The 12,784-nt window shown below is 44.5% G+C and overlaps 1 protein-coding gene across 1 annotated transcript in view; it reads left to right on the top strand.

The window, feature by feature from the left end:
- Positions 1 to 12,784, top strand: part of SLC13A3 (solute carrier family 13 member 3) — a 28,421-nt gene that overhangs the window by 13,246 nt on the left and 2,391 nt on the right. Inside the window, exons 4-11 of the mRNA XM_030008963.1 lie at positions 3,103 to 3,169; positions 3,900 to 4,085; positions 4,989 to 5,114; positions 7,486 to 7,581; positions 9,374 to 9,478; positions 10,482 to 10,579; positions 11,853 to 11,965; positions 12,316 to 12,477. Of these exons, the coding sequence (XP_029864823.1) occupies positions 3,103 to 3,169; positions 3,900 to 4,085; positions 4,989 to 5,114; positions 7,486 to 7,581; positions 9,374 to 9,478; positions 10,482 to 10,579; positions 11,853 to 11,965; positions 12,316 to 12,477 (953 nt within the window). The remainder of the gene's footprint in view (positions 1 to 3,102; positions 3,170 to 3,899; positions 4,086 to 4,988; positions 5,115 to 7,485; positions 7,582 to 9,373; positions 9,479 to 10,481; positions 10,580 to 11,852; positions 11,966 to 12,315; positions 12,478 to 12,784) is intronic.

Consider the following 12,784-nt stretch of genomic DNA (forward strand, 5'->3'; position numbering starts at 1 on the left):
TTCATAGTTTACTTAATTTTTGTAATCTAACTGAATTGTAATCTGTGTTCCAAAAAAAGACCAGCAGATTTATTTGAGAAGGGGACTGTATGTGGAAGCAAAGTTTTACAGTGGCATATGATAAGGTCAGTTTGAAATCTGCTTGGATATACTTTAATAACACTATAGTAGTGTCCAGGAGGCTAAAAAATACTTGGGTGGCTAAAAAAAATATTACAAATATATTAAAGAACATGTAGCATGTAAAAGCATTTGATTTTCTGAGGAATTTCAACAAGTGTACGAAACCAGCTTTGTGAAAGGCGCTGCTTACACACAGTACCAGAATTAAAGTGATGTGGCTGATCAGTTGGTCACACTTTTTTGCTAACGAGAGAACCTCAAGGTTGCAATCACTTATGCTCAACCACGTGGGCAGCACGTTATAGGTCAGTAAGTATTTGCATGCTTGTGTCCTTGATAGCTAAAATTCAGTGTAGTTTTTTGTTCATTTTGATGCTATTGGCTACTGATGCAAGAATGTGGTTAGATGAGCTTTGATGGCTGAAGTCCCAGCTGGTTCTGGTTGATCGAAGTAGGGTTATAAACTGAACACCAACAGGCTTTTTTCAACTTCCAGAATTTTCCTTTTGGAGGTGGGTTATTGATCCCCTACAATTCTGTCTGACATCTCCAGCATTAGGTGTGTGACAAGCTGGAAACTGCTGTGCTAGTGAGCCTGACCATCTCTCCTGCTCTCTGCCCACTAACCCATCATTGGCAATATTTCATTTCTCTGAGCAGCTTTAATATCTCCAGGTAAAAAATCACAAGAAAATATTTCTATCCTCTTTTTCCTGCATAGGCAGTATCTTCTGCAAATTCAACATAAACTGCAGTCAGTGCTTGAGGTGTTCTGCTGAGTCGCGAAATGATGGAAATGATGTCTCTAAAGGGGCAAGTGGGAAATGTGCATTTTTGGACACCGCTGCCTGGTTTGGCTGCCTAACCCCAGCCCTGTGCTGACAGGGTATGGCCCCAAAGCTGCTGCCTGCACCCCTCAGTGGGTGGAAATATTACTTCTCAGGCCTTTACAACATTTTAGAAACAATAAAAAAGTAATTATCTAGGACAAACCTTTCTGCCTCTAAGCCATATGAGGTATTTGGGTGAAATGGCTGCTGAATCCTTCTCATGCTGCTCCGTGAGAGATGTATGTGTACAGCCAGGTTCTACCTCAGTGGTCTTTGGCCTCTTCTGACTTACGGACCTATAACAATTTTCAACTCCTCTTTACAAGTTTCATAGGAAAAGTTTGCTCTGCAGCAACTCTGGCTTTCCTTTGCATGGTTGCCTTTTGCAAACCTTCCTTGAGAGGTAACTCACAGATGGTCCTGGCAATATGGGATGGGAGTTTGGGCTTAGAAGGGAAAAAAATTGAAAAATGTTAAGAGGTGGAATGAAATATGTGTCTTTGCAGAGCCAGCACTAGGCTTGAATGGGACGGCAGCGGTAAGAGGCCTTGGGCTAAATGCGTTGGGTGATCAACAGTCAACTATGGGTTAATGTTTGTCCTTCTAATTACATCCCTCCATTGCAGCATTGTTGGGATGAAAGCTCAGCATGTGTGCGTCCAAGCCAATTAACTCCAATTCAGTAAATTAGTGATGTGTAAAACATGACATTTAAAAAATCCTTGGTTCACTGAGCTGGAACAAGCTTGGTGTCTTTGGGGTACATGTGAGTGAGTCCAGAGACTTTGACCACTGGCTACTCTCCATGCACTGCTTTTTGTCTCTAGTGCATATATGGGTAGAAGAGGATGATGTTTCGACCTGAGGAGGGGTGCAAGAAAACTTGGGGACTGCTGGGGTGGCAGTACCAGGCATTGGCCTCTGTGCACAGTGGTCTGCAGAGCCTGGGAAGCTGCAGGGACACAGGCCTCTGGACCCAAACTCATGCAAATAGCCCAAGGAAAGACAGCAGAGCCGGCAGTGACGGGGAAGGGCCACCTGGGCTGAAGGTGCTCACAACTCACAAGTGCTCCAGTCCTGAGGAGGAATATGGAAAATGGGGTTTAATAGCACACCTCTACTCCCAACCTCAGGAAGTCAAGCCATGAGCCAGGACTACAAATGCCACAAGCCTTAGTGTAAGATCTGGTAAAAAAAGAGTGATTGTATTGCATTTCTGTCTTTTGATTTCTGAATTCTCCCATATGTATGTGTGTGGTAGAATGGTGCGCACCTCCCAGTTTGCTGCCAAAGAGAATATTGGTCATTCCGGTCAAAATACACCCTTTCCTCAAGTGCTCCTGAGTCCTGCTTATGTTCCCTGTGGCTGGTGGTAAGGAGGACAGTGAGGCAGAACCCATGCAAAATATGCAGGAGGGTCCCTGGGAATTGGGTATGCAACAGAATCCTCCTGGGGTGGCCCTAAACTTGTGTCAGGGACCGGTTGCTCAGCCTGCAGCGTCTGTCATTTATGGAGGGGCTGATGGGCTTGGGAATGGTCCGTGCTGTCGGGGTGGATTTCAGAGGACCTGGTACAAAGCCTAATCCCCAGGTGTGCCCCACTCTCATCTTTAAAGAGCGAACTACAGCTTTATGGTGACCTTGCGCTAGGTGTCTGCAGGGGGTAAAATTCTCATCCCTTGGGAACGGAGCTCCGTGACAGGGAGTGCTCCTGCTGTACCTTGAGGAACGTGCCTTACAGATACATCAGGCCCAACAGTTTTTCTTCCTAAGAATGAGCTAAGGTTAACCCTCTGCCCAAAAAACCCTCCCCAAACCCATGTCTTGATAAAGGACACCCTGGAACTGCTGGTCATGTTAGAAGATCCCAGAGCCTGACCAGTGGCAGAAGTAGTAAAAGGACTGAGTGCCTCTGGGTGTTGGAGGAGAAGCTGGGTGCTGCAGTGGGACTGGAGTGGTGGCAGGAGGAGATGGGCTTGTTCATGCCTGCCAGGTGCTCCTGACCCTGTCCCCTTGACGTGAGCTCACCCTTCATTTGCACAGCCCCTCCTCTGTAAATAGCAGTTGTTTGCTCCGTTCCTCTGTTTGGTTCAAGGAGAATTTTCTAGATGCTTTGAACTGTTTTAAAGTCCTCATCTTTCTTTTTCAGCATCTTTACAGCAGAATAAACTTTACACTGTACCAACTGAGATGCAGTTTCTGGCAAGTACTGAGGAGTAAGTTAACTATAAAGTTTGTATTAGAGAGTTGAGAGAGAGAATTATCCCCTGAGCTAGATCAAGTTTTAGGAATTTGAAATTCAATCATTGAAATGTTTTGATTATACCAAACATCCCAATCACTAGCAGCCCAATGACAGAAACTGTCCTCTGTGTGTCCAGCACTCCTCTGCGTGTCCAAATCATTGCAGAGATTTTCCAGCCACTCTGAAATGGTAGCCAGAGGTGTCTCCTGCTGGGGAATTGTGCCTTGTTTTTCTCAGGAACATCAAATGTGTGAAGCTGGTGATGTAAAACCCACCAGGATTTACACACTGGTGATGGTCCTGCTTTGATAACCATGATGGGAAGGAAGCATCTTTTCAGTAACAGATGTTTCTTTCCTCTCAGTGCTATCAAATGTGGTTTGTTTTTTTTTTTTCCTTTTAGCAGTCCCGTGGACTTTATGTTAAGTGTTATAAGTTGCTGAGGGGCTGGGCAAGGCATGTGCACCCTCAGTGCCTACGGACGGGTGCTGAGGGTGCTCTGCCCTCTGCAAGGCTGCCGGTCCCACGTGGCAGTTCACTGAGCAGACCCCTCTGCTGCACTGAGCTGCTAAGGTGTCCTTGAGGACAGTGTTAGCTTGGATTTCCAAAACCTGGGAATTTCCTTCTGTCAAGGCTCTGAAGTGGTTGTGCAGTATTTAAACCAGGGCTTTCACCAGATTCTCTTTTGGACTATTTTAAAGCAAAGATCTGACGGAGGAGAAGGAGGTTGCCAGTGATACTCTCTCAGACTTAAAGAAGGAGGAGGAATACAAAACAAATATATGGAAAGGTTTCCTCATCTCAATCCCATACGCGGCCAGCATCGGAGGTACAGCAACGCTGACGGGAACTGCACCAAACCTCATCCTTCTGGGACAGCTGAAGAGGTATGGGAGGCCATCCCGGAAAATCCTGTAAATCCTGGGAAACAGAGATGTGTTCTTCATCCCTGTAGGAAATTCCCTTCTGTGCCGAGAACTAGTTGGGAAAATTCATGCCCTTCCAGAACATTTTGGGAAACTGTGAACAGATGAAAGCGGGGTGGTTGCATCAGTCTTGGCTGTAATAAGTGGGTTTCCAGCATACCCAGCCAGGCTGTCAGCCAAACCCGTGCATATATGTTTCACCTTACTGATGCTCTTAATCCCATCGAATTTAATGGGGCTTCACTACACACTTACAATTAACCTGGTAACTGTTCTGATGAAACAAGCTGTGTTGTGTTTTGTGAGCAATTATATCTACTGCTGTATGGTAGAAAGGAAAATAAAGTACCCGCTAATTCTGGCCTGTTTTCTTAGACATAAAAGATGCCTTCTATGTGCATAGGAAGAGAGATTTGTGCCATTCTAAGTGCCTGCAGGTATTTCTTTACTGGCCTCTACAAGTAGTGTGTTCAGGCTCTCCTAGGCATGTTCAGCATCCCTATGGGGTTCATGCTCAGCCTCTCAGCAGTTACTGTAGCAGGGTTTAATCCTGGGTGTTCAGGAGTATCATTGTGTGAAAGCATCAGCCATCTGGAGAGATTTTCAGATCTTCCCGTGAAAGCTTGTACAGCTGGGCTGGGTGAGCTGCGGGTGGCAGGGTGGCCTGGGGGGGTTGTCCCAACACAACCCTCCCCAAATCTCTTAGTGCCCAGGTAACTGCAAATGCACACAGGGGAATAGGTTTTAAATGCAGACTGGCAAGTTTGTGGGACATTTTGCTGCTGATTTCAGATGTTTGTTTACCCGTAAATTGAAGGGTTGTTTTCCCTTCTTGCATTAACTTGATTTTTCCCGTTTGCTTAGTTATTTTCCAGAATGTGATGTGGTGAACTTTGGTTCTTGGTTTATGTTTGCATTTCCTTTAATGCTGATTTTTCTTCTCCTGGGATGGCTATGGATCTCCATCCTGTATGGAGGAATTAACCTGAGGTATGTTTATATTCACGATACATATACATAGTCCGGTTATACCAGCATTGTGAAATACATGTTCATCACAATTATCATACTAAATCTACTGATATCTCCTTGACAGTGGGGGGTTTCATAACTAACTTCAGGATGGTCCTGCTATAGCAAGTCATCTATTTTTACAAAGCTGATATGCAACAGGAAGGTTTTAAAGGTATCTCATAGTTACATATACTTTATCTAACTGAAATACATATGTGTACAGATATGTGTTATATATTCATTCATTTAAATATACAATTTTTAAAGGTTGTTTTACTGCCCGACCTGGGCCTGTGGAGGTCAGCGACAGATTTTAATTGACAGAAGGGAAAGCAGGATCAAACTTTGAAGACCAGCATGAAATCGTGGTTTCCTTGGAATTAGTAGCAAAAATCTCCTAGAACATAAAAGAGCCAGGATTTGTTCCTGGGGCAGAAACTGGGGTTTGGAACAGATTACTTCACAACAGGGTTTAATTTTACAACAACGTGTTAATCTGTAACTGAGAATAACATGTTTTTCGGTAAATCTTTGCTGGATACATGCAACCCCTAGTGTACACTACTTAAGATGGTTGTAACATTGCCATGCTGGTTCATCTGGAGCCCTTTCTCTCCCTGTATACTCTCATATGCGATAGTAACAAACTCACAGTCCTGCTTCCTCCAGGGACCATGCAGAATTTCTAGTATTTAGAAAAGTCTTTAATTGTTATTTTGAGTTAAAAATGCAAATAGAAGAGGGGAAAAAAAGAGAACAGGTGTCCAAATATTTACATTGTCATAGAGACAGGAAAAAATCAATGGGAAAGTTTCAATCCAGAAAATGCCAAACGCTGGTCCTTAAATTGCTCGTGGGGCTTCACAGGAGGCTCTGCGTGCTGCTGTGGGATGTTCTGCTGGCTCGCAGCCGCTTAGACCCGCGCTGCTCTGCATCGCGTGCCCGGGGCTTGTGCGTTGCGGAGCCTGAATTCCGGTGTCCTACGGTGAGGGTTGGGGCACGGCCCTGGCGCCCTGCCGGCACAGCCCCTGATGATCAGGTGAGGGAAGAGGTAGCTGTGCTGGCCAAAGCCCCTGGTGAAATGCAGAATTGCTCTTGTGCTTGGAGAACGTGATGCTTTTTGTTTTGTTTGGCTCGTCTCTGTCAGCACAAAGCCCGGCTTTATTGGGATAGCTGGGCCAGTGCAGATACCAGTATTCCCCAGTGGCGAGGTGCCTCGGAAGAGACATTGCAAAGCTGCACAAGTACAGCTGAGGTTCTGCAGGACTCTGTTGGGCTGCTTTGACTGTAACGACTCGGGGATAGTGGCTGGACACTCTATGTGGCCAAGTCCTTGATGTCTGCAGACAGTACAGGCAGATGGACATTGCTCCAGTAGCAGGCTGGCTTTGCTTGAATCCAAAAGACATTAAAAGGCTTAGGTGTAGGCTGGCTGAGCTGAGCTGATGCTGTCATCAAGAACACCCCCCCAAAAAGAAAAAGAAATTAAAGGGCCAAGTATACCTATTAGAGGTTCAGGAATTTCTGAATGATCAACCATTCATCCACACAGAAGATCCAGCCACGATATCCCTTTGCAACAGTGAATGAATTAAGGAAGCAGAGGCACCACGGGGCCGGATGGATGCAACTGATGCAGAAAGCTGGGTTTAATCAAGGTCACAGGCAGGGTTAGAAACTGGGTTCAGCGGCATGGGATGTGATGGGAGATGAGGTGTGAGATATGAATATATCATTTGTATGCTCATACTACAAAGGATCAAACGGTGTTTGCGGTCAGTGTGGCTGGGCTAAGAGGCTTAGCCAGGAGCACATTAACATTCCTGGCCGGTTAGAAATTCCTCACATTTTTGTTGATCCTCAGCAGCATCCTGGGATCACCCAGGAAATTGCAAGTGACTTGAGAAGTGAAGGGACAGATTCATTTTCCGTGTCACCCTCTTCCTTGTTGTTATGCCCAAGTAGGTATCTGCTAGAGATAAGGAAATCCTGCAAAGTTGGGACTTTCTTCTGGCAATCACAGCCCATGCTGGAGGAAACAGTTCAGAATATAAATGAGAGGAAACTTCCTAACCTCTGCAGGGTCTCCTTTGTATGAATGCAGAGAGAAAGGATATATAAAATAGGGCCTTATTGCCTGTATCTGCACCAGAGACCTTCACCATCAGTCTTCATGATCTGAAGATAATGCAAACTGAGCCACCAGAGATGTGCAGCTCTTTGAAACTTGCAGAGCAGTCACTGAAGGAGGGCATCGTGTGTGTGTATGCTGCATTACTAAATGCAGCATTTGCTATGTGTTGGTTCTGTTAGAGGCATGTAAAGATATAACTGTGTTTCTTGGCAGGGGCTGGAGAACAAAAAAATCAAATATAAGAGCGGATGCAGAAGCCCGAGCCAGAGAAGTGATAAAGGAAGACTATCAGAAACTGGGTCCAACAAAGTGAGTCATAAAGTTGGGACTGAAATGAAAAAGAAATCAAGTAGGTTAGAAATGTCCTGTCTTAAGAGTGGAGAACTGGGGGAAATGGAGTTTTTTAGAAGAAAATGAAATGGATGTTTCCACTCAGAGTGTTTGTAACCTGCTGAAGTTTGCTTTTTGCATGCTCCAGCCTCTCCATCTTCACTAACAGGAATAATTGCAAATAGCAGCTTGTACTCAAATCTTCTCAAGAACAAAGTTCGTATTATAGAGTGAATTCATGCTGGGTTGTTTAATTACTGTTTGTAATTTTTCTACTCCAGGGACCATAACAATCCTGTGTATATTATGTACTAACCAACACAGGCTGAATTTTGAAGGTTTGTGCATACTTGTTGTGCGAAGCAGGAAGCATTTGCTGAGAAGGCTGATGAATCACATGATAGATATGAATCATATGGATTGTGGATATACTTTAAGAAAGCTTAATAGCTGCTCGGAGGAAGTATATGGAAAAAAGTCAGATCCATGTGATGGAATACATGATTTTTTTCTGAATAACTCCTTCAACTGTATTAGGTGAAGAAAGAGCAAGACTCTTTTAGCTTCTTATTGTAGTTTCTCAAAGGTCTTGTCTTCTGGAAAAAGCTTGGTGCAAACTGCAGTGATGGGGATCGTATTTTGGGGAAAGGAACCAGCAGAAAGAAACATGAGTTTTAGACTTATGAAAAATGCCAAAAAAGGGGGAAGCAGGAAAAGCTGAGTGTCTCCAAGAATCAAACCCTAGGTGTGTCCAACCAGACACAGGTATTCTGGGCAACTAGGGCTAGTGAAGGTTTTTGAAACTGTAGGTCTTAACCTTAAATGGTCTGTGTTTCTCCATCTGTAAAATAATATTTTCGTACTCACGGCAATGCTGTGAAGATTCAGCGATGTTTGTGTCATGCTATCGACATTGTAATTATTGCTGTTGTGGGGAAAATAGAGTGGTTCTTCAAAGACAATTGTCTGTGCCTGTGCTGTAAATGAAAGAAATTGGTTTATTTGTTCCATTCAGTACATTATCGAGCAGCCTGCAAAATGTCTCTGAAAGAATCAAAGTCCCACTTTGAGGTCTAGGACTGAGAAAGTCCATTAAGCTGTGCTCTACCAATTTGATTAGCAGCCCCATAACTTAAAATCAATGCAAGTGGCCTCTTCCCAATGGTTTAAATGCCCTTCCTTGTGCTCAGAGAGATTTTAAACAGTGTTTTGAGGCATTGTCTTGGTTAAATCTTTATTCCACTAGATACTTAGTGAATGATATTGCCATTTACCCTGCTGTTTGTCATGTGTCTAATGGATACTGTTTAGGTTTTGACCTTGAAGAAGTTTGTTCCTGCTGTCTCATATATGATTTGAATCTCAGCTATCCTTTTACATTGCTTGAACTGGAGTGAAATCATCCCTAGCTGACCGTGCCTTAGGGACATCCCGGAGGGCAGCGGTAAGAGGAATGACCATGAGAAGCTGCTTGGCCCTTCCTCTCTGCCACACCCAGAGGCTCAACCTTGCATATGCCTTTTGTGACATCTGGGCATTCCTGATGCCCATCTTGCCTCTCCTTAATGTTTTCCAGTAAGAGATAATTCCTGGCAAATACCAATATTTGTAAATAGATTTACAATCTATTCCAATGTTGCACTGTAGTTATTTTTAGAAAACCAGCCTAACTTCTCACCCAAGCTGCTGCAGCCTGAGCTCAATACTTGTCCTAGCTTGGATCCACCCCTTTAGCACATCAGCATTTTAACTGCATTTCTTTTCATTTTAGGTTTGCAGAACAGGCAATTTTCTTCTTCTTCTGCATGTTTGCGATCATGCTTTTCTCCCGGGATCCCAAATTCATTCCAGGTTGGGCAAGCTTGTTTGCACCAGGGTAAGATTTTATTTTAATTCCACTGTCACATTTTTCAATAGCACTTCCAAGTCTTTGAGATTCCTGGGTTTCTGACTGTATTGCTTAACACTCAGGTTTCCTGGAATAAATTAAGCTGAGCTTCAAGTAGCAGAGCCAGCTTTATTGCTTCTGTCTCCCGGAGGAGATACATGAAGCCTGGTGGGAAGTTGGCATGCGTCTATCTGAGGCCATCCCTAGGGTTTTAATGTTGGGAATGCTGTTTATAGGTACATTTACAGTGAAATACTGAATTCTTTATGCAATCCACTGATTTCCCTGGAGGTCTGGAGACTGGAGAGAGATGGCAGGAGCTGACCCTAAGTGCTATCCTGTCTGTTTAGCAAGTTTGTCTCCCCTGTGACATCCATACCTTGGGAAGATGAACAGATATAGCAGTTGGGCAATGCTAAAGTTCAGAGAGGGTGTTGTTATTTCTTAACAGAAGAGACCTTCACAGTTTTTGTAAAATAAAGCCCTAGCTTAATAAATCATTCCTTAATAGAACAAAGTAGTTATGGACTTTTTCCTCATCAGTTAATAGCTCCTTACAGTCAAACCCATGCTTAAGCTCTTTACTGGATGGAACCTGCCTTTCACCTTAGTCTGAGCATTTTGCAAAGAGCTCATGTAAATAAGATGGTCTGGGCTCTGCCTGTCTTCCTCCCTGCAATGAGCTGAGGAAACTTGTCCTCACAACCCCTCATGGACTCACCACGACTCCACAATCAGAACAGCCAGAACATCAGTGTGGTGGGGATTAGATCTTGGTTTTTACATTTGTAGGGCAGCTTTTCTAGGGGGTTCACAGCCCATCGTATAAATGTAGCTCGACAGGGAATTAAAAAGAAAAGAACTGTGAACAATCAGCATTGTTCAAACCTGATGGAAACTCATAATCTTCTTTGGTAAATCCCTGTTCTCATAAACTTTGTAATTCTACAGACTTGTGCTGCTTACAAGTGTTTCTGCTGCTTTTGGACAGGTTCATCTCAGATGCGGTCACAGGAATCACCATTGTGATTATACTGTTCTTCTTCCCTTCGCAAAAACCTTCCTTCAGGTGGTGGTTTGACTTGAAAGGTGAGTAGGAGACCCCTCCGGGCCCGGACTCTGCCCTTGCTGTGCTCTGGCAGGGCAGGCATGGAGCAAGAGCCAAGACTATCCTCCCTTTGACCTGTACCAGCCCACAGCAGCTGCGCTGGCCGTCTGGAGCAGTGTGGTTTGAAGGTGCAATTTGATCCTACAGAGGCTTTTTTTCTGAAGTGGCAGAAGAAGTTTAGCAGTCACTGCCCTGCTGCCGATTGCAGGAATGACTCAGTTGCTCATGTAGCTGTCAGAGATGATGCCACGGTGGGTTGAAGTGAACTGAATTCGGTGTTGATTTACCGTAGCAGCCTGATTGAGAAACAGAGGTTTGCTTGCTGACTCCCAAACAGCTCCTGTCCCTCAGGGGGGAGCACGAACCTCTGAGAAGGCAGAGCTGGGCGAGATGTGTGTACTCAAAAATAGGGGCCCTTCCTCTGTTCCTGGAATGATTTAGAATTTAAACTCCTAAAGCCCCAACTCTCCATCAGGTTTTGGTACCAGGAGTCTTTTGAGATCTTGGGTCTGTCCTCCTGAGTAGCAATGAGATATAAATTTTAATTCATAAGCCACTTACTTAGAATAAGAAATGGTCTTAATGTGGAGATGCAGCTGATGAAGGCCCTTCATGGATGGTGCAGCACTACCTGGGGTCTATGGGAACAAAATACCAGCTGCTCTGAGTCATGCACACTTGTCGTGCTGTCCATAAACAGAAAGATGTTTAATCAGGCCTCCTCTGGATAAAATATGTGTGCCTTTGTTCGACAGAAAATTACAGTCCCATTAGTGCATCCTTCCATATGACAGAGCTCACTTCATCATGTATTAAGAGATGGCCTTTAGGGGAGATGAGCTCTTTGCTATAATACTCGCCAGCTGTTGAACAGCAAGTGGAAAATTAGTAACATCTTCATAATTCAAGTGGTAGAAAATTTCCTCCTTCCACAGACTCCCATTTGTTGAGGACAATGTTTATGTCTGTTACAGAGAGAAAATTAACCTGATATTAAAAGTTCCCTCAAGAAAGCCTCAAAGAAAACTTTAAGTGCTAAAATTTTTCTTTTCCTTTTTTTTTTAAGATCTGATATTAAGTTAAATGATCTTTTAATTGTCTGGCTTAAGAGACTCCATATGTATATTTTATCAGCAGCTCGTGGTTAGTGAGCTTCAGCACTGATGTCAGGCTCGTGATATCATTCAGTCAGATGATGACTGACGTGCTCCTCTTTGGGTGCGTGTTTGACATGAGGGTTTTCTCTTTGTCTAGCACCAAACACTGAGACGCAGCCCTTGCTGACTTGGAGGAAGGCCCAAGAGACAGTGCCCTGGAACATCATCTTGCTGCTTGGAGGAGGCTTTGCCATGGCGAAGGGCTGTGAGGTGAGGCTTGCCACAGAAGCCAAGTTGCAGTCATCCTGCCCAACAGAGTTGGATTTTATCAGGGTGCACTTGGGGTTCTCATTTGGCTCTGGGAAATTCGCATCTGTGGAGTCACAACACTTGAAGGACTTGTTTCTCAACTCCAAGTTACAACAATGGGCAGCAGATAACTAAGGAGATTAAGACATCTTGCAACTCCTTTCAAACTGCTTGCTGTTAAATACCCCAAGGACACTGGACATAGGTGCTTGTGAAGGTTGTATGTAATTTGCAGTTCTAGGAGAGGATCAGTTCACCTGCAGGGACGCAGGAGCTCTGCTCTCCAGCTTCTTTGCTCTCCCCTTCTGCAGGAGTCTGGTTTGTCCGTCTGGATAGGAGGCCGTCTGCATCCCTTGGAGGGCGTACCACCACCCGTGGCTGTCATCCTCATCACAATTGTCATCGCCTTATTCACAGAATTTGCCAGCAACACAGCCACTATTATCATCTTTCTGCCTGTCTTGGCAGAGCTGGTAAGGTAGTCCTATGGCAAGACCAGCTGCTCCTCTGCTCACCTCCTCACCCTGCCCCTTAGATGGGCAGGTTTGTGTTCTGTCTGTGCTGGGACAGGCACTGTGCGGTTCTCCTGCTTCTGGGCTTCAGGCGCTTTGAAATCCTTAGGAGCAACAAAGCAAGTGCCTGTAGCGTAACGTGGATACTGCCAGATAACAATCCTTCAGATGTTGTTGGCGAGATACATGATTATTTATCACAGAGTGTGGGACAGGGCTCTGCACAGTGCACTAGCTATTTGCATTTTGATATATCTGCCTATGACTC

This window comes from Aquila chrysaetos, chromosome 3, assembly GCF_900496995.4.
Source record: "Aquila chrysaetos chrysaetos chromosome 3, bAquChr1.4, whole genome shotgun sequence".
Lineage (NCBI taxonomy): Eukaryota > Metazoa > Chordata > Aves > Accipitriformes > Accipitridae > Aquila > Aquila chrysaetos.